At 47.1% G+C, this 22,017-nt stretch overlaps 1 protein-coding gene across 3 annotated transcripts; it reads right to left on the bottom strand.

Annotated features, from left to right (window-relative positions):
• Positions 1-1,369: 1,369 nt before the first annotated feature.
• Positions 1,370-13,416, bottom strand: Abcf2 (ATP binding cassette subfamily F member 2). Of its 3 annotated transcripts, none has more exons than XM_075955212.1 (15): positions 13,342-13,416; positions 12,511-12,710; positions 10,624-10,836; positions 10,201-10,383; positions 9,948-10,119; positions 7,828-7,923; positions 6,763-6,865; positions 5,326-5,421; positions 4,804-4,923; positions 4,636-4,725; positions 4,237-4,347; positions 3,530-3,592; positions 3,223-3,351; positions 2,579-2,782; positions 1,370-2,015 (listed from the first exon to the last, which is right to left on the bottom strand). In XM_075955212.1, exons 2-15 carry the CDS (start codon positions 12,668-12,670, stop codon positions 1,878-1,880), a joined length of 1,878 nt encoding a protein of 625 aa, XP_075811327.1. In that variant the 5' UTR covers positions 12,671-12,710; positions 13,342-13,416; the 3' UTR covers positions 1,370-1,877. The 3 variants fall into 3 exon arrangements, with proteins under 3 accessions (XP_075811327.1, XP_075811328.1, XP_075811329.1); XM_075955213.1 differs by having other exon boundaries at positions 13,021-13,356; XM_075955214.1 differs by having other exon boundaries at positions 12,511-12,712; positions 13,243-13,356.
• Between the last annotated feature and the right edge of the window lie 8,601 nt (positions 13,417-22,017).

Below are 22,017 nucleotides of genomic sequence, written 5' to 3'. Positions count from 1 at the left end.
GTGTGAAAAACCGCAGCACTGCCACCCCTGCCTCATTTCAGAAAAACCCGGTGACATCGCAGCTGCTGTTTGCTTCCAGGCCGAGGGCAGTTCTGAATCCCAAACAAGACACAGCTAATTTTAGATAATTTGCAGACTTTCTAGGCATTCTTAAAACGGTCAGATTGATTTTCTCCTGCTGAGTGGGTGTAGGTGACAAATGGGCTGACTGGGTTAAGAGGTTGTACACTTCCCTTCCTTCAGATGCCAAGTCCTTTCAACCCTGAGCTCCAGGGGGCCACAGTCTTTTTTTCTTTTTGATGGTGGTAGAGGTAAGAGAGGGTCTCAAACTCCCTAGTGTTCTAGTGTTGGGATTCCAGGCCTGTACCACAGCTGGTTTCCTAATAACAAACAGGTAGTTGGATCTGGTGACAAGTGGCTCTGTTGAACCAAGTCTACAGGTTCAGGGCAGGCGATTCAGAACACTTTGCTCCCAGCCCAGGCAGCAGAGCCAAGTCCTCTGGGAGCAGAGACTTGCCAGTCTCAGCTCTCAATGGGATGGATGGCTTGGTCCCTCTGCTAAGCAGCTCTGGGACCTCACCATCTGGGGAGGGCAGATGCTTATCACTTTTTTTTTTTTAAAGGAACAGGATTGAGTCTGCCTTTCTAGTCTGTGGTCAGAGATTTCCCTCCCTTTTGAGTACTTCTGATTCTCCTAGTTTCCAAACCACAATTTAATATTGATTTATAGCCTTTCCCACTTGTTTGGATGCTCCTTGTAAGCTCTTAGATGTGCTGTTAATACATACTTTAAAATGGTTGGTATGCTTTCCAACAAAGGTGGCCACTAAGGTTTCAGGGGTAACAACCACCCCTGGGTAAGGTGGATATGGTAGTGCCTGCTGACACAAAGCCTCAAAGTTCCAAAAGGCCAGACAGACAAAGACTCCTGCCAGTCCAGGAACTGCACATGCAGACCCCAGATTCTGCACCTCCCACTCCACCAACTGACAGGTGTAGAAAAGGAACCTGGATTTTTAACAAGCTCTACCTGTGTGAGGTGAGTGGTGGCAACAGTACACCACATTGTAAAGTATTATGGTCCATGGCCTCCTGCTCAGCATCACACACCAGGAAACCAGTTAGGAACGTTAGCTCCTAGCAGCGTCCATTACTGTCAAAAAGCTGTCAAGGTCTACCTCTGTGACCTGATGAGCCCTCTCCACTCCACAGCCAAGTCTCCTGAAACACAGGCCTGAGGGAAAGCTTGGTCTGGAGCAGTACGTTTCTGCAGCTCCAGAGGGACAGACTTCTGTCTTCTCAGGCCCATGGCTGCTGAGGGGAAGGGAATGCTGACTTCAGGGAGAGAAAGAATGCTCAAGAGACCCAGGAAGGAGGGACTGTGGCTTCCTCTTTATTGGACACGTTGTAGATGACACACAGATCTACAGTTAAATAATTATTAAAATATCGACCAGGACTACAGCCCTGGCCCAGGGCTCCAAACCAGAAGCAATAAGGAATGGGGGTGATGGGCTGGCAGTATTCCCCCAACATCACCAAAACCCATAAGACAAGGCTCTTGAATCCTTCCGGGGCCAGACCCGGGCTTGCGCCCTTGGGTTAACCCAGGGACCCCTGGCTGCATCTCTCAGGACAAGGTAGCCAGTGAAGGTCTGGAGGGAACAGCCAGCCAAGTCCAGACACAGATCCAAATGGAAGGAAGATGGGAAACGGACAGCTGGAGATAAGATGCAGCAAAGGCAGGCTGAGGGGAGAGGCTGGGGCAGTATTGCAGCAATGCGGGAGTGCAGCCCCAGGGTCCTGTCCTGAGTGGCTGGTCAGGTGTCAACTGGCAGTCTCCAGGTGGCATTCCTGACCCAAGCCTGGCTGAGGGCTCACACGTTGTGGGTCCTCTTGGTGAGCTGGGGCTCCTCATCTACCAGCTTGGATTTGAGGTGCTCCTTGTAGGCCAGGATGTCTCCAGGCCACTTGGTGATCGTCTGCTTCTCACAGACCCAAATCTCCTGTGCAACCTGGAAGCAGATGCTGGGCTCAGGACGGCCAGTCCTCGGCACCCTCCCAACCACCAGGCATTGTATGAGGCTTCCTGAATGAAACAGCCTTTCCTCTGAGGCCCTGCCCAAACCCTTATCTGGGGGTATTTTACTCAATAGCACTAGAACCAGCATTCCAGAATTTTCCAAGCCAGATCCTGCTGTGCCACCCCCCACTGTGAGGTCTCCAACAGGCTCCTGATCTGTTCAGAGGCTTCAGGAGCCAGGTGTCTACCCTTGCTTCTTTACAAGTTCAGAAACAGCCAGTAGCCTTTCCTCCTCATAATCCAGATTCTTCTTACTACAACACTTATTTTGGGCTGAAGAATCTTGAGACAGTAATAAAAGTCCGATTTCCTCATTTGGGTCACCTAGACCAAGTTAACTACTATCCCTACAGAGTCATGAGATCTGGCTATCACCAGACCACAAGGACCTGAGCTCTTCCCTGAATTTAGCAAACGTGTTATGCCCTCCACGGGCCGCAAGTGATTCACACAATGTTCTACCCACACTCCACTCTGTGCTCAGGTCACACCCACCTGCTGGATGAGTCTGAAGTCGTGGCTGACTAGCATCATGCCACCCTCAAACTCATTGATGGCATCTGCCAGTGCATCAATGGTCTCGATGTCCAGGTGATTGGTAGGCTCATCCAGAAACAGCATGTGAGGGTTCTGCCAGGCCAGCCAGGCCAGACACACACGGCACTTCTGCCCATCCGACAGGTTCCGGATTGGGCTCACCTAGAGGAACCATGACGTAAGAACTTGGTGTTACACCTGCCATGCAGCATGAGTCCTCTTTCCCCTCTCTGGCTCCCGTTGCCATTATTGCCTTTTATTTATTTTTTGCAAGACACGAGCCCAGGATGATCCAAGATCATACAGCAAGACACTGGCCAGGCCGTTAGGACCACTCAGCCTCTTAACAATCAGCATGTCAGTTCTGATGCAATGGTATGATCCACGTGTTTTCTAGTTCTCTCACGCACTCTGGCTCAAGAGCCCGTGTTGGAGTCCCGCTCACTATCCTTTCCTACAACCTCATAGTACATGGCACTTTAGAAGAAAGAAATAGAGGAGACTCTGGGATCGCTCCCAAAGCTAGGTGTGAGGACTGTTCCCTGACCATCTGGTCATAGCCTCTGAGTCATCTTGGGTCCTTCCCACCACTCCTCTCTCACCTGCTGTTTCCCAGTGAGGCCATATCTCCCAATGATCTTCCTCATCTCCTCCTTCTCCTTGATCTCTGGGTAGCACTTCATCATATACTCCAACGGTGAAAGGTCCAGGTCCAGCTGCTCCTGTAAGTGCTGCAGAGAAAACAAGACCACCATATTTGGGGGAAACCTCCTCCTAATGGAGGCCACTTGGTGTGACAGGGGCCTACCCTAAAAGGTACTTGCTCAGGATTCAAGAAGCATGGAGAGGCAGAAGCGGATGTTCCCAGAGGAGGGGCTTGGACCCCCAACACTGACGCCGGGCCTGTACCTGATGGTAACGTCCTATCTTGACGTGAGAATGCTTCCGGATCATTCCATCTGTGGGTAGAAGCTAGGAAAAAGTTAAGTAGAATCAGAAAAGCAAACACGCCAAAAAGAAAACCCAAACAGACGCTAGCACATACACATGGCTCGACAACCTTCCCATCGTTCGACTTCGCCAACACACAGACTACCGTCGAGGCACGCCGGTGCAGACACTCAGTGGATTAAGTAACTGGCTGCCGACATTGACAGCCTGAGCTGATCTGGAACCCACATGGTGGAAAGTGAGAACTGACCCCCACAACTGTCCTCTGACCACATGTGAATGCACACACAATAAAACAGGTGTAAAAGTATAAACTTAGGAAGAATCACTGAAACAGACTCTTAAGGGAGGCAAAGATACACAGCAGTTTACTAAAGGTGGACATGAAAGGCCCACTGTATAATACATCAATAAGGCACTTGATGTAGGCACAACACACATTTTCTCTAAAGAAATTCCAAGGTATAGGTGCCCTGTCCTTACAGCCTAACAAACACTGTCACATGCATGCATCCACAAGCATTCTCAGTCATACAGATTCTTCCCCACCCAGCCTCCCTGGCCTCAGCACTGCCCCAGCTCCTCCAGGTGGCTCACTCAACCAGAGCACTCACTCACTCCCTTCTTCCTTAATGAAGGGACCAGAACCACCTTGGCACCATTACCTCTCCAGTTAGCAGCTTCAACAGAGTGGACTTCCCTGCACCATTGGGTCCTACCAGAGCCACTCGTGTGTCAAGGTCAATGCCAAACTCTAGATTATTGTAGATGCAAGGCTGAGGGGGGTTAGAGAGAGGGAGGAACAAAGGTTAGCACTTGAATTTGCTCAGCCTGGCATGCCAACTCCACAGGTGGAGAAAATGGAGGAGGTATCACTGTCAAAGCTGATCCCAACCCACCGCTTCCATCTGTTAAGCCTGAAAATCGTCCCCTCCCTGGTAAAAGTCAGCAGATACAGGCAGCAAAAATGGGAGAGGCTTCCACTGCTGAAACTGCCTATGCAGAATACACCCAGCCCCCAAGCTACACACAGGCTCTTTCCATGGGCTCTGGCCTATACTCACCCCGTCTTTTGTATATTTGAAGCTCACGTTCTGCACCATAATGACAGGCGGTGGGATTTTACCACATGGTGGGAAATAAAATGACAGTGTCTAAGAAGAGAAGGCATCTCGTGTCAGTACTTTTCCTAACCCACGCCTCAGCCACCTAATCTAACCATGAGACCTTACCTTGTCACTCACAACTCTTTCAGTCAGTCCCGATGCCATCATTTTCTGTAGCGTTTTCTCTTTGCTTTGAGCCTGCCGGGCCAGCTTGGCACTTCCATGGCCAAACCTGGCAATGTAGTTCTGAAAGAGACCAGAAGAGGGCTTGAAGTGTGTGCGAGAGAGAAGAAAAGGCTTAAAGGGTGTACAGGAGACCACGCTGGGGCTTAGGGTGTGCATGTGCATAGAACACCACAAGCAGTAGCTTTTTTTGTTTTGTTTTGTTTGTTTGCTTGTGGCAGGGTTTCTCTGTGTAGCCCTGGCTGTCCTGGGACTCAATCTGTAGACCAGGCTGGCCTCAAACTGAGAGATCTACCTGCCTCTGCCTCCCAAGTGCTGAGCTTAAAGGTGTGCACCACCACACCCAGCATTAACCCTTTAACCTTGAGTAAGAAATGACCCGCTTTCCTTCCCAGCTTCTCCCAGCTTCCCCCAGCCCCTATCATTTCCCAAAACAAGTGGAGAATGGCTGCATAACTTCCCTACCTTCATGTGTGCAATCTGGTCCTGTTCCCAGTGAAACCTCTTCATCTGGTTCTCCTCCAGCTCCAGCCGTGTCTTCACATACTGATCATAATTACCCTGTGGGGGACAGCCCAGGCAAGGGGGCTCAGTCCTGGGTTCTCACTCAGATTAGAGGGTGACAGCATCACTGACAGGCTTTGCTCTAAGTCTGAGCAGTAGTAAGAGAGGAACTGCATTAAAGCAGTGCATGCTAACCTAGAACCTGGTGTTTGTTTCTGCATTCTCGAGGACGGAACCCAGGACACTAACAGGACACACAAGGCAAAGGTGTACCACTAAGTCATGCTACAGCCCAACCAGAAATGTATGGATGTTTATTTTCAATTCCATGTCTTTTACTCAGCCAAGCCAAGGTCCATGTCAAATCCTAAGATTAACCAGTACACTTGGTGTCTGCAGAAGCCCCAGATACAGTCACGAAGACACCATGGAGCTCAGGCCCTCAACCACCTCTTACAGCCCACCTAGAGGCTAATGCCATTTATGGGTAATAAGGATTGTCCCCCACAAGGGAAAACAAACCACCTGGACTTAGAATCATGGCCAACTGGATTGCCATGGCTTCTAACTGAACCAAAGCCCAAGATTCAAGCTAGTCATCCACTAAAAAAAAACCTAACAAACAGGCCACTAAAGAGGCAGACTGTATATTCACCTAGAAAGCAGTTGCTAATTTTAAAAGTAACCTGAAAAATATGATTATTAAAGATTACAGAAGAGGGGCTGGAGGCTCAGTGGTTAAGAGCACTGGCTGCTCTTCCAAAGGAACCGGACTCAATTCTCAGCACACACATGGTGGCACATATCCGTTTCATGGGACCTAACACCCTCTTCTGGCCTCACTGGGCACTGCACATGACACACGTAGAGACCATGTACGCAATGAACACCCATACACATAAAGAAAAGAACTTAGGGGCTGGGGAGATGGCTCAGAGGTTAAGAGCATTGCCTGCTCTTCCAAAGGTCCTGAGTTCAATTCCCAGCAACCATATGGTGGCTCACAGCCATCTGTAATGGGGTCTGGTGCCCTCTTCTGGCCTGCAGGCATACACACAGACAGAATATTGTATACATAATAAATAAATAAATATAAAAAAAAAAGATTAAAAAAAAAAGACAAAGCACAACAGGGAGACTACTAAGATACTACCGTATTTTCCTGTGCATCAATCTCTCTCTCACACCAGTGAGCAGGACCAGCTCCTTCCCCAGGCACTGAAAGAAGTCAACTTCTTTGCGTAAGGCAAACACACACAGCAGCTGCCAACTGTAGACTATGGTCAAGCGCAAAGGCTTTGGAACTAAAATAAGCTGCAGTTCTTCTTTAAAAGGCTGTTTTGGTATTTAATAACAAATTCAAAGAAGAAGTAGGTGCAGGAGCCAAGGCCCACTCACCGTGTAATATTTCAGTTTCTTGTTGTGCATGTGGATGATATTGGTACAGACCCCATTCAGAAAGTCCTGGGAATGGGACACGAGGACCAGGATGCGCTTGAAACTGTGAAGCCAAAGAGCCAATCAGGAAGGTTGCAAGCAAGAGACTGGTCAAAAAAAGCCGACATAGCCACATCCAGAAAGCCCTCACCCTTTCCCACCCTCACACCCAAGTGCCCTTGCAGCTCCTGCAGCCAGCAGGGACTTAGGCAGCACTGCATTCCCTCAGTAAAGCTCCTGGAGCCTGCCAGTGGGTAAGAGAGCCTGAGCCCGAGTCTTCCGTTCTGTCAGCAGAGACGGAGTAGTAGTGAAGTCTGTATATACAATATTTAAATAAAATGTATCCAGAAATATGGGCTAGGCCAACTCAAACCCATTCCATAAGAGAAACATTGAGCCCTTTCTTTTGAGACAGCACTGAGGTATATGCTACTATTTCTTTTTTTTTTTTGGTTTTTCGAGACAGGGTTTCTCTGTGGCTTTGGAGCCTGTCCTGGAACTAGCTCTGTAGACCAGGCTGGTCTCGAACTCACAGAGATCCGCCTGCCTCTGACTCCCGAGTGCTGGGATTAAAGGCGTGCGCCACCATCGCCCGGCTTACTATTTCCTTTTAAAGCTGAGACAATATTCCAAGCTACTCAGTTCTTTGGTTATAAAGAACCATGATCTTATTTGATAATATTTTTCTTTATCACCATGTCATGAAGTATTGGACTCAATTTACATGTTTTGTGTTTGTGCATGCACATACACAGATATATACATACAATTAAACATTGTCTTTAATAAAGATGTACTTCAGACATAGGAAAAACAAAAGGTTTTGGTTTTAAAGGCTCATACATTTCAGACTTACAAAAACACCCCAATGAAACAGAAAGGTCTACTCTAACTGCATTTGGCACTGGCTACATCTGGCCTCTCTGGTCTCCTTTCACACTCATCAGGGCAGCTTCTGGGCATCTATTTTCTTTGCACTGTGCTAACGACCCTTCAGGATCTGTGGCTCCCAGTCCCACCCCTTACGTCTTAAGTTCCTCTTCCAGCCACACACAAGCATCCAGGTCCAGGTGGTTGGTAGGCTCATCCAGAAGCAGCATGAAGGGCCGAATAAAGAGGGCTCTGAAGGACACAGAAGGGAACAAGAGGCACCCTGAATGCTGAATGGAAGGCACAGCTTGCCTGCCACAAAACTGGTCAGGTCTGGACTGAATCCTCAAGTCAATCTGTAGCAGCCCCCAAACCATGACAGAGACTTATTAATTACCAATGCTCGGCCTTGTCTCACTAGCTCTTATATCTTAATTTAACCTGTTTCTCTTCATCTAAGTTTTGCCTCGTGGCTTTTTACCTTTTTTTCACTGTGTATGTCCTACTTTCCTGCTTCCTCTGTGTCTGTCTGGCATCTCCCTCTTTTTCTCCCTCATTTCTCCTCCCCCAGCCTAGAATCCCCCTGCTACTTATTTTCTCTGCCCACCAGCACCGCCCATCCCTCTCCTGCCTAGTCATTGGCCTTTCAGCCTTTTATTCTACCGATCAGTGCCTTAGGTAGGCAAGGTGAAACAAATGTAACACATCTTTATTCAGTTAACAAATATTCTGCAAAATGTAACAACAAAAAAGTAACATCTTTACAGAGTTAAACAAATATTCCACAACAGTAACCTCAGAGAAAGAAGGGTCTCTAGAACTCAGGACTGAAAGGCAGAACGTGAGTTATAGGGACGCAGCCTACAGGAAAGGCTGAGAAGGCCTTTTGCACCTGTGAGGTTTGAAATGGCACGCAGCTGGTAAGCATCAGAGCACAAGAGGAAACAAGTTAGCAAGGTAACAACCATCCTAGTTAGACAATGGACAGGGCTACCAGACTCCAACAAGCACCCAAAGTCCTTTTCTTTCTTTCTTTTTTTAAAAATAATTTATTTATCCTTATTTTGTGTACATTGGTGTTCTGCCTGCATGTCTGTCTGTCTGTATGATGGTGTTGTATCCCCTGCAGCTGGAGTTTACTGACAGTTGTGAGCTGGTAATAGAACCCGGGTCCTCCAGAAGAGCGGCCACTGCTCTTTACCTCTGAGCCATCTCTGAAGCCCCCAAAGTCCTTTTCTTATGCAGGTAGTCAAGGAACAGGCTAAAGCTCTGGCTTCCAGACTGAAGTCACCACTCTTGGGAACCTGGTAAGAATATTTCTGAGCATCACACTCAAACTGAGAGTTGTCTCCAAAGCTCCTAAGCCACCCAGAGCAGCTTCTGGTTAACAAGAGGAGCCACTGCACTCATGTTTTAAGACACAGGCAACTCTCTAGACCCATGGAACAGCCTCAGCAACCTGCTTCCCAGGAACGGTGTGATGCAGAACAACTATGGCTTGAATACATGCGGAGTCCCCACTGAGAGACATTAGAGGGTAGAAATGCATCTAAATGTTGGTGTTTGGCCTCTGCAATGTGAGCAGGATTAGGCAAAGCCATAGGATAGAGCCCAATGAGCACATCTGTGGCTGTATAAGGAGGCAAGAAGACAGACATGCGAACTTCCGTCTCTCCCACCACATGAAGCCTACACTATACTCCAGGACTCTGCTAGCAAAACCACCACCAAATGAGGCCCCTTTGCCTTGTACTTCCAGAACCACGAGCCTCTTTTCTTTCTAAGGTGTGCAGCCTCACTCAGCTACTTCACAGCTGTAACAGAAACCAGATAAACATGACTCGGCACTCTGGGGAGTGCATGGAAGCAGCTGGACTATAGAAACTCACTTGTAAGCACAGTTTCCAGGGGTAAAAAGACAGGGGACATCAAGGCTGTCTAATATTTTACTATCATAAAAACTAGCAGGATGGAAGCACAAAAAGCAGGAAGGGGTCAGGTGAAAGAAAAGCTCAACACTACTGTTAAACTTGAGTCTACTCAGGAGTACTCCTGGACCACATGCAGAAGTCCCAGCACTGAGCATGGAAGCACTTCTGAGAACCTCAGCCAGGACGTTCACAGTCTAGTCGACACACCTGTCCATGCCACGTCACTGATGGTTACCTCAGCTGGCACAAACTGACCGTGCTACCAGGCCTACGGTCCTACCAGAATGAACATTCTACTCCAAGAGATGGGGGCTCCAAAGAAAGAGGGGAAGGGAGCGAACTCACCTGGCCAGAGCAACTCGCATCCGCCAGCCACCACTGAAGTCTTTCAGCTTCTTGCGCTGCATGGCAGGCGTGAAACCCAATCCATGTAAGATCCTTGAGGCCCTCATCTCGGCTTTGTCGGCGTCCAGCTCTTCCAGCCGCTCATAGAGCTCCATGAGCTTCTCACACTCCGCTGTGGTAGTACATAACCGTCAGCTCCCCGAGGGTTTCAGGAGGAAGCCCAGCCCGCCCCTGGGTATAGATAGAGCCTTACCATCCTCGTGAGCTAAGCGCTCAGCCTCCCTCTCCAGCATGGCCCGCTCTGTGTCCACCTCCATCACGCACTGCAAGGGTGTTTTCTCGCTAGGAGGCATCTCGCGAGTCAGATGGTAGATGTCTATGTGCTCAGGGATGGGCACTTCACGCTTCCCAATGGCAGAGAGCAGCATGGACTTTCCTGAGAGTGACACGAAGACAAACCGGGTCCACACTCTCTACAATGGCTTCACACATTATCCCCCGTCCCCATTTCCCCGACCACCTGCTCTAGCACCTTCTGCACACGGCTGTGTCATAAATCGCATGTCTGGTCCCCACTCTTAGAATTAATTCCTTGCCTTGCTAGTGTTAAATACATACTGAGTAACAGATGAGCCAAGAAAGAGAACCCTCCCACTTTGCTCTCTGAGGGCCTCACCAATTCCATTTAAGCCAATGAGGCCATAACGACGGCCTGAGTTTAGTTCTAGCTTGGTGTCACTGAGCAGCTCTTGACCGTGAAAGGTGAGAGAGAGGTTGATGATGTGGACGTCAGTACTGTTGGGGTGAGAGGCCAGGACGCCGGTGACAGCGCGAGCAGCAGCTTTCTTCATCTCAAAGTCCTCTAGCTCCTTGGTCAGCAAATCCACTTCTAGAGACAGATGTAATGTGGGGAGGTGCTGTCAGACTCGGATGGGGGTCAAACAGGCTGCTCCACAGGTCCTGAGCTCAGGTCATCTGAAGCAGACTCTAGAGTTCTGAGAGCTTTACATCCAGTACACATGACAAGACTTGCCCAACACCCTGCTTTCACAGACAAGTTTTACTATGCACTCTCTGATTCTGAGTTCTCTTGCCCTCCCACTGTGCTTAACTTCCCCACCGTTCACAACTCCAGCCAGGACCCACTAGCTTCCTTCTAGAACTCTTACTTTAGAGACAATTCTTACCACTTAGCTCTACCAGTCGTTTTTAACTCTACTTTCTATTATTTCTGTTCACATTATTAATGTTATTATGTTTCAAATGTTTAGTATTTATCTGTGGTACAAGTCTCTCTCTCACACACACACCTCAAAACATGGTCCCTGCATATTCATATAAACAAGTGAGATGACCAAAAGAGATATAAGAAACACTGCAAAATGGCACAGGGGAGAGTGAACAGGAACACGACTGATGTTAGCTGTCATCAGAAGGCACTGCCATACTAAACCAGGCTTTGAGAGAAAATGTCACATACAGCTTGCGCAAACACTGTGGTATCAAAACTTAATGCATGGAAGGATAAAAGAATGTGGTAACATCAAAGGGACAAGGAGCAGTGCACATGCAGCCCCAGGACTGTGCCGCCAGGTTTCGGGGGTGGTGAAGGCACAGGCTTTAAACTGGGATGCTCACTATTATGCACCGCCACGTTCCCCTCCTTGTCATAGCTAACTTCAGCTATCACCTTCACAAAGGCCTGCAAAGAGGGGACCTCAACTGAAGCCTGCCTTCACCAGACTGGCCAGTGCCACCCCTAGTTAAGTGGGTGTGGGCTACAGGCGAAAGCTGAGCAAACCAGCAAGCAGTGTTCCTCCATAGTCCTGCTTCTCTTCCCTCCAAGATGGACTGTAACCTGGGCATGTCAGAGGAAGTTAACTTTTTCCTCCCAAATTGGTTTCCATCAGCATTTTTTCACAGCAACAGAGAAGGGAAACCAGAAAATCGATTTTCTGAAAGCAACCTGTTTGTAGCATGGGTGACCAGCACAGCTAGTATGGAGAAAAGCTCAATACATGCCCGAATGCACCAAAAGCATGGCTGTTTTCTCAGAACTTCATAGACCAGCACGTCACAGCCAGTTACTCTCGTTAGTATGATCACCAACCCCGTGACATCAGGAGTACCGCCATATGGGAAAGCCTGACATGCTCGCCCCCACCGGCCGGAAGGAAAACTGAGAAGAGGGATAGGAAGTTGCCTTTTCTGTCATTGTCTGCTACAGCATCGGGGTGGATCAGCAACTCCCGTCTGTGCTGCCCACTTCAGTTCAGTTTCCTTGATTGGTAACAAGGTGGCACTATCTCCAACTTTATGGGTTTGGTTGTCACTAAAAGGTTTCATGGCATATAAAGACACGTGTGTTGTGATTTTTATTCTGTAAAAGAAGCCCAGGCTGGCCTCAAACCCTCCATTATTTTGCCTTCGCCTCCCGAATGCTGACATTACAGGACTATTCACCTGCACCCAACTAGACACATTCTTCTTTGCCTCTGCCCCCAGATTCTGATTTTGGCTGGGGCAACCAGGTCAGAAAATACACCCAAGTCCCCTCCATCACCTGTGGCCTCTCTGCCATTGGCCTCCTCATTTTTCTCCTCTGTCACCTGAGGTTCTGTGACAGCGTCTCCATTTTCTTCATGTCCCTTTTTGGGCCGCTGTCGAGCTTTGGCAGCTTCCTTCTTTTTGGCTGCCTTCTTCTTGGCCAGGTCGGAGGGCATGGTGATGAGGCACAGGGGTAGTTACTGTTCTTTCAGGAGTCTGAAGAAAAGGAAACAGATACTACAAAATTCTAAACTTACTGGTAAGAATGTCTGAGAAGTAGTCCATCCCTCCCTGGAATTTTCCTATCAAGCCTCTGGTGCTCCACTCTGTCCCCGCCTTGCCTCTGCCAACTTTGTCAGGGTCCCTCACACTCTCTCGACCGGGTCTTCCAGCCTCGTCTCCTCCCTCTGGGCTCGCCCGCCAATCCCCACCGCCGGCCTCACTTGGACGCGCTCTTCCCCCAGGGCCTTCGGTGAGGGACCGCTCTGCCCCTAGTCTCTAGTTTCCCAACTTGGCGCTCGCGCACCTCAGCCGGCCGCCTCCTTTCCGGGTCTTCGCCAGGAGTTCGTCCCGGACCTCGCTTTGGTCGCTCCCCTCCACCCCACCGACTGCGGCGCGGTTTCTTCCCGGGAGCCACGCGTCCTCCGCGACGGGTCCCAAAGGGTCTCCGCGCTCGCTGCCCCTAACCTCCCCCACAACCCGCGCGTCTCCGTCTCTGCCTGGGCCAGTTCTTTTCCCTTTCGGCCCTTTCCATCCCGATCCTGATCTCCCTTCCGCTTCTCCTCCCGCTTCTTGCTCACGGGTCCGCACTCTCCTCCCCTCCGGCTCCCCTTCCTCCTCAACTCACGGGGCCTCGCCGCTCGGCCTCTGTCGCAACAGAGCTGCTCCTAGAGCTCCTCCGCGTGCGGCCGGCTCGCCAGCCAATCACGGCCCCGGGCGGCCTTTGGCGCGCCTCCGCGTGGGCTCCTGGAAAATGTAGTTCTTGACTCGAAACAACCGCGAGCGGGACTCTCCTCGAGAACTACCAGTGACTCCCAGGTGTTGCGCATCCTAGTGACGCCATCAGAACGCGCGAGACTCCGCGTCGAGGTAGGATTAGAGTCCGGGAGTCCTGTCCCAGCAGGCCGGTTTAAAGCGCTGGAAACTGCAAATCCCAGATTGCTCCTCGGAGAGGCGAGCTGATCTCCCAGACAGGACACCACCTCTAGCAGATAAGTTTACCCGGCTGCTCAACTGGTTTAACCAGCAGAGTGCGACTACGCTTCCCAGCATGCCTCCAAAGGGAGCTGGCCCTAACAATGGGAACAGAGAGGTAGCGGTGGAGGGAAAAGGAAGAGTGCGGTGCTGCTGGGCAGAGGCGGCACTGTAAGTGAGGTAGCCCTTCGCAGACCACACCAACGGCTCCATACGAGAAAGGAGTCCTAGTTTCATGGAACCGAAATTGAAGAGCCTCGTTCATCGTTAATCAAACTTTTAGAAAGTGCCAGACGTTGTTCTGAACCTTGTTTGGTATCTTAGCCGAGTTACTGAATTCCATCAGAGTCACGTAAGTGTTGTGGAAACAGTCTAAAGTAAAAGTACCACGTTGCTGAGTTTAGGTTAATGGACAGTTAGCTGTGACTTGTCCTGTTCCATTTCCTTTGAAATGAAACATTCACTGTCTAAAATTTCTAACAGACTCAATGTTAGGTACATTGTAAACTCTACTCTGTGGCCTCAAAACAATGTAACTAATTTTTTTTTTTTGACCCTTGTTACCACTCCAGGCTCTTTGACACCAAAGGAAACAAAAGAAACTGTTACTTCCGTTGAGTGCACTCTCAGAAAGTGAGCTTCTCCCTCTACAGTTACCATTTCCCCAAGCTAAATAGAAATTAGGCTTGAAGGTCAACGAGGATGGACATCAGAAGCAGCTTCCGATCCTGCTTCCTGTGTCTTTGATAGCACACTAATTTTGAGAAAGAAAGCATCACCCAAGATTTCAAAGGATTATAAAGATTAGAAAAGGAAGAAGGTGAAGGCAAAGCTTTGTTGAGACCCACTAAGGGAAGCCTGGTTTGTCCTGGTAAAGGCTATTTTGTATAGACTTCCCCCTTTAATTCTTTTTAATCTGCTGTTACATTGTTTGTGTTTTAAAGACTAGACCTCAGGCTGAGCTCTGTGAGTTCCAGGTCAGCCTGGTCTACAGAGTGGGTTCCAGGACAGGCTTCAGAGCTACACAGGGAAACCCTGTCTCCAAAAACAAACAAACAAACAAACAAAAGTTCATCCAAGACTGGAGAGATGTTAAGAGCATTTCGCAGAGGTGCGTGTTTTGATTCCTAGCACCCACACCAGGTGACTTGCCTGTGAAAATAGTCCTCAGAAATCTGGTGCCCTCTGCAGGCATCTGCACACATGTAAATATGGTGACAAGAAGGCGCGGGGGCACACACACACACACACACACACACACACACACACACACAGCAGATCCAAATGGGCTTGTCAATCACCTGGACAGGAAAATGCTGCTCCGGATGCTGTTCCCGAAACTAACCCGCCTAACCCTTGAGAAATGTTTTTCCTTTACAATGCTCCTTTTTCAGTCCATTGTCCACTTCTGCCTTTGAGGATGGCCTCATCGTACTCTGTTGTTACTACCTTCTGTGCCTCATTGCAACTGATTAAGCAGAGAGGACAGTGACTGGGAAGGGGAGGTCAGAGTAAGATCTCTATAGCAATAGAGTTCAGAAAGCTCGACCCACCTCTTCCGCATCATAGAAACAGTTTTCCTCCTTGATGGTCTGCTAGTGCTTACAGTTCAGATATGCCACTTAAACACCACTGACCATGTTCCCTGTATAACCTCTACCAGCCGAGTAGTGCTATTGACATCTTACACATTGAAATGGGCATATGCAGCTTTCAAAGTAGCAAGAAAACTTTATTCAAAGGCCGAGTAATAGTACAGATCAGGAATGTACGTACTGTCACTCTTGAGCACAGGGCACATGAGTGAGGATGCGCTCAAGGGCCCTGATGACTGTTCGGGGCTTCCTTTTATGCAGTCTAAGGGAAAGGGGCTGCTCACTGACTAGTGGATATGAGTGGTTCTCTGTTTTGACAGACAGGTTTGAGTTACGTAAGCTTTTGCTCATGACTCATGACCTTTCCCATGATGCTTCTGATCTTTACATTTTTATTTGTTTATTATTGTGTGTATACCACATGCACACCTGATGTCAGAAGCCAACATTCTGAATTGATTCTCTCCTTCCACCGTGGACTCCCAAGATCAAACTCAAATCATCAAGCTTTGGTGGCAAGAGATCTTTTTACCTGCTAAGCTATCTTACTAGCCAGTTAAAATTTTTTTATTTGTGTGTGTGGTATATGCTCACATGTGTGTATGGAGGCCAGAGGAAGATGTCAGGTGTCCTGCACTGTCACTCTCTGCCTTATTCCCTTGAGACAGAGTCACTGAGCCTAGAGGAGGATGCAGCCAACAAGCCCTATGGATCCTATCTCCACATTACCCTGTGGTAGGATTTTTCTTTGGGCTGCCAACCCACAAACAATGACATGGAGACTTACTAATTATGAAAGCTTGGTCTTAGCTTAGACTTGTTTTTAACTAGCTCCTACAACTTAAATTAACCATTTCTATTAATCTCCATTCTGTCGCGTACTGCCCGCCCCGCTTCCTCCATGTCTCCTCTTGGATGCTCAGTTCTTCCTCCTACTTCCTCTCTCTGCCCAGAAGTCCCGCCTACACCTCCTGCCTAGCTATTGGCTGTTCAGCTTTTTATTACACCAGTCACAGCAATATATCTTCACACAGTGTACAAATCTCTTACACCACCACCCTCCATAGCACCGGGGTTACAGACATATTCAACCATGCCTGCCTTTTTGTATGAGTTCTGGGGCTTTGAACTTGGGTGCCAATGCTTGTTCAGCAAGTGCTTTTAAATGCTGAGCCATCTCCCCAGACCCATGCATCTGATTTTAATTATGTACTATCCCAATTGCATGTAGGCATAAAATGATAATAGAGGATTCTCCCTAAAACTTCAAAGGACACAGTTTCTTGTATTGCCCATGCACCCAAACCCAGCTTAGGTCAGATTATCCCATCCCTCTTGTTTTTAGGATGAGTTACAGCACATGTCTGAGTAGAAATGGGGCATTATCTAGGGATCCCTAAGGGAAGTAACTTGTTTCTATTGTTTAAAGTTGGTAGACCTACAGGCTGATACAGATGGGGTTTCCAGATTTCCAGCAGGATGCTGTGCACTGCTGGGAGAGAGGACTGTGTGCATAGCACAGGCAGGTGGGGGTTCCAGGTTGCCAAATAAATTGTGAAAAGAAGGAATGGTCCAAACTAAGTGGAGCCAGAGGTTGCTGAGCCATTCTCTATGCCAGCCTTTCTCATTACGAAGTAAACTCACATGGAGCTTCAGTATGTAGAAGTTATCCCTTGACTCCTGAGGAAGCTCTTAAGGAGCCTTACTCAAAGCCTACATCGACAGTCCAAGGAGAGTTGTATTGTCAATTTTCACATGTATATAGCATATGCCGTCATTCATGTTTATTACTTTTCCTAGTCCTAACTCTTGGCCCCTTCTACCTTCATGCTCTTTTGTTCACTTGTATGTTTTGTGTCATGCTAAGGATTGAACTGAGGGCTTGTGCAAGTTTCACATATGTCTACCACTGAGCTTCAATCCCAGAGCGTGCACACCCACATACACACACAGCTGGTGATGATTCTTGTACCTCAACCTCCAAAGTAGACGAGATGACTAAAATTATGAGCCTGTGTTACCAAGATGTTTTTCAGGGTCTCATGTAGCCTAAACCTTAAACTCTCTGTTAGCTCAGGATGACCTCGAACTTGTGATTCTCCTGTACCTCCTGAGTGCTAGGGATATGGGCATGTGCCACCATGCCCACATTTATATGTACTGGGGATCAAACCCAGGGTTGCGTGCTTACTACACAATCCCTCTATTAACTGAGTTATCTCTAGCCCTCCTCTCTCCCTTTTTTAAAATTTACATTATTTTTAATGTTTATTTATTTATTACGTATACAGTATTCTGCATGCATGTCTGTCTTCATGCCAGAATAGGGCACAAGATCTCATTATGGATGGTTGTGAGCCACTTTGTGGTTGCCAGGAATTGAACTCAGGACCTCTGGAAGAGCAGCCAGTGCTCTTAACCTCTGAGCCATCTCTCCAGTCTTTGCCCTCCTCTGTTTTTAAATTTAGATTTTAATACATGAGAAAACATTCAATATCTGTCTAAGTCTAACTTATTTTTGCTTAACATTTTCTCCAGTTCCACCCATTTTCTTTTTCTGTTTTCTATTTATTTATTTATTAGTTAATTTTTTGAGACAGGGTTTTGCTATGGTTTTAAAGCTTGTCCTGGAACTAGCTCTTGTAGACCAGGCTGGCCTCAAACTCTCAGAGATCCCCCTGCCTCTGCCTCCCAAGCACTGGAATTAAAGGCGTGCGCCACCGCTGCTTGCCTCCATCCATTTTCTTACAAATAACGTAATTCCATTCTTCTTTAAGGCTGAGTAATAAATACTCCATTGTGGGAATAGATTCCATTTTATTTATCTATTTGACCACTGGTAAGACAGACACTGACAGGCAGATTCCATAGATTGGCTACTGTGGATAATTCTGTAACCTAGGTATGCAGCAACTGCATGGGGACTTCCTTTGAGTCATTTAGATCTATGCCCAGGGTGATCTGCTAAGATCATGTGGTAGTTCTGTGTTCAGATCTTTGAGGAACTTCCATGCTGATTTCCCAGTGGCTGGGCTAATTACATTCCTACCAACACTATGTAGCGTACAAAGGTGTTGTCCCATATCTCACCCCTTCTTCAACTGCATTATTTCTCTCTCTCCTTTTTTGGATTTTTCAGGACGTGGTTTCTTTACATAGTCCTGGCTGTCCTGGAACTTGTTTGTACACCAGGCTGGCCTTGAACTCACAGTGATCCCTCTGCCTCTTCCTCCTGAGTTCTGGGATTAAAGGTGTGCACCACCACCCAGAATTATTTTTGTTTTCATTCCTCCTCTTCCTCCTCCTCCTCCTCCTCTTCCTCGTCTTTGTTTGTTTGCTTTTTGAGACAAGGTCTCTCTGTGTAGCCCTAGTTGTCTTGGAACTGACTCTATAGACTATTTTTGTTTCCCTGATGGTAGTTACTACTCAAGGGTGAGAAAGAATCTCAGTGTGGTTTGGTTTGCATTTCCCTGGTGGCTAAAGAAGTTGAACATTTTTTCCATGTATTTATTGGGCATTTCTACTTCTTTTTAGAGCTGTCCATTGGGTTCACTTGCCCATTTGTTGATAAAACTGTTTGTTTCTTTAATGTTTAATTATTTCAGTTCTTTATATATTCCACTGTGTCAGACAAGTAGCTGGCAAAAGTTCTCTTGCATTTTGCTGGCTCTCCCTTCACTCTGGTATTGATTCCCTTTGCTGGGCTGTGACCTCACCTGTTAGCTCTTGCCACTATTCCCTGAGCTAGGAAGAAAGAACCTTTGAAAGATAAGCAGACCATGACACCCAGGTGCTAAGTGCCTTGAAAAAGGTGACTTGTGTGAACCCCTGCAGACAAAGGGGGCAGGCTCACTTGAAAGAAGTGACTTGTGAACCACTACAGACAAGGCAAGACTGGTCTACAAGAGCTAGTTCCAGGACAGCCAGGGGTCTCTCAAAAAACCAAAAATAAATAAATAAAAAATAAAGAAAGAAGAGAAGGAAAAACTAATCAACAGACAAAAACAAACAAACAAGGGGCTGGAGAGATGGCTCAGTGGTTAAGAGCATTGCCTGCTCTTCCAAAGGTCCTGAGTTCAATTCCCGGCAACCACATGGTGGCTCAAAACCATCTGTAATGAGGTCTGGTGCCCTCTTCTGGGCTGCAGACATACAGACAGACTATTGTATACATAATTAATAAATAAATACAAACAAACAAGCAAACAAAAAACCCCAAAACCTACGGCTGCTTAGAGCCAGCACAAGAATCTAAGGCCAGAATCTTGTGGTTTTCTACCATCAGGTACTGTCAGTATAGCCAATCACAATTGTGATATCCTATGAGTAAACAGTTGCTAAGCAGAGTCTTCTTCAGCACAGTTAGTATCTTAGAAAACTGGCTAACTACTTGGATATTTGGGTATTCCCACGCAGAGTTAAAATCCTGTGCATGGAAAAGTGCTGGGCATGAGAGAAGAAATGAAGGCTGACTATGAAAGAGTCACAGAAACCCTCAGTGTAGCAAGAACTGATTATTGCTTCACATTTGTCCTGCCTGGTTAGTTTTTTGTCAGCTTGACACAAGCTGTGGTCATCTGGAAAGATGAAGCCTCAAGCAAGAAAATGCCTCCATCATATTGGCTTGTAGGCAAGCCTGTGGGGCATTTTCTTGATTAGTGATTGATTTAGGAACTCCCAGTCCACTGTGGGCAGGACCATCCCTAGGCAGGTGATCCTAAGTTGTATAATAAAGCAAGCTGAGCAAGCCACTGGAGCAATCCAGTAAGCAGCCTTCCTCCATGACCCCTGCATCAGCTCCTGCCTGCAGGTTCCTGCCTTGGCTTCCTCTGATGATAGACTTTGACCTATAATCCAAATAAAGTCTTTCCTCTCCCAAGTTACTTTGGTCATAGTGTCTTATCACAGCAACAGAAAGCAAACTAGAACATTCAAGGCCAGCCTGGGCCACATAGTGAGTCTAAAAATATAAAAAATCTAATAGAAAAATATGAAGAAACCAAGACCTGAGGAAGGAACTGTCTCATCCAGTATTGCCTAAGAAGTTAGTAACTAAGAAGGGTCTGGAACTATAGTGCCCAATATCTTAGTATTATCAACTTGATAGAATCTAGAATAACTTACAAGACAGACATACTGTGAGGGATTGTTTTGGGTAGGCTTACTGATGTGGGAAGTAGGTGGCAATGTTCCTTGAGCTTGGGTCCTGAACTGCAGGATTAGGAGAAGACTGGGTGAATACCTGGATTCAACTCCCTCTGCTTCCTGACTGCACATGCAATGTAAGAGCTGCCTGAAGCCCCAGCTATCATAGTAGACTGTACCCTGGAACAATGAACCAAAGTAAAACTTTTCTACCCATGTCGCTTTTGCTCTGAGTATTTTAACAAAGCAACAGGAAAAGTTGTGAGCCTAGCCTTTAATTGCTGAGCCATCTCTCCAGGCCCAGAAACAGGAAAAGTAACTAATATAGGAGATGCAAGGTATGATTGGGATGTCCTTCTGCATATGTGTTGCTTTTATTGGTTGATGAATAAAGCTGTTTGGGCCAGTGGCTTAGCCGAGTAAAACCAGGTGGTAAATCAGAACAGAGAGAGAGAGAGAGAGAGAGAGAGAGAGAGAGAGAGAGAGGAGTCAAAGGGATGCCATGTAGCTGCCGAAGGAAACCTACCGGTAGGCCACAACCTTATGATAATACATAGATTGATAGAAATGGATAGAAGATGTTAGAGCTAGCTAAAAATGTGCCTGAGACACATTGGCCAAACAGTGTTGTAATTAATATAGTTTCTGTGTGATTATTTGGATCTGGTCAGCTGGGAGACAAATGAGCAGTCTCTGGTTACACAAGGGCCCTGAAATACAGCTAATCAGAATTAAGACAGCTTATAAATTGAGCTCACTATGGTGGTACAAACTAGTGATCCCAGCACTTATGAGACTCAGGGAGGAAGATGGCTGTGATTTCAAAACCAGCCTGGTCTACATAGCAAGACCTTGTCTCAAGGAAACAAAACATTGGTAGGATTTCAAAGTTGGCATATGGAAAAATGTAGAATATCACTTCAATATCCTTTCATATTGATTACACATTAAACTGACATTTTCGTTATATCTTGTAATAGTTTGAATGTGGTTGGCCCCATAATCTCATAGGGAGTGGCACTATTAGGAGGTGTGGTTTTGTTGGAGTTGGTATGGTCTTTTTGGAGGAAGTATATCATTGTGAGGGCGGGCTTTGAGGTTTCCTATGCTCAGGATACCGCCCAGTATCTCAGTTGCCTTCCTGTTACCTGCACGATGTAGCACTCTCAGCTCTAGCACCATGTCTGCCTGCACACTGCCCTGCTCCCTACCACAATGATAAGGGATAAAACCTCTAAAATATAAGAATGGCTGTGGTCATGGTGTCTCTTCACAGCAATAAAAACCCTAAGACATATCTAATACAATAAAACATTAAAGTTAATTCTTCTGTTCCTTTTACTTTTAATGATTGTGGCAATAGCCAGGTATGGTTCATGATTGCGGTCCTAGCACTGAAGAGGCAGGGGCAAGTCCATCTCTATGAGTTCAAGGTCATGTCATAAGGTTAGACTTGGTGTCAAAATAAAACTATAAAATTATAGTTTCTTGACCATAAAAGAAAAAGAAGTAAAAGAAAACATTGTATAATAAGATATTTCACTATGCTCAAAAATGGAGAGAGAATATTGTGAACATGACAACACAAA

The sequence above is a fragment of the Microtus pennsylvanicus genome, chromosome 21 (genome assembly GCF_037038515.1).
Source record: "Microtus pennsylvanicus isolate mMicPen1 chromosome 21, mMicPen1.hap1, whole genome shotgun sequence".
NCBI lineage: Eukaryota > Metazoa > Chordata > Mammalia > Rodentia > Cricetidae > Microtus > Microtus pennsylvanicus.
The sequence above is the reverse complement of the archived record's forward strand: the minus strand, read 5'-3'. Positions and strand labels throughout refer to the sequence as shown.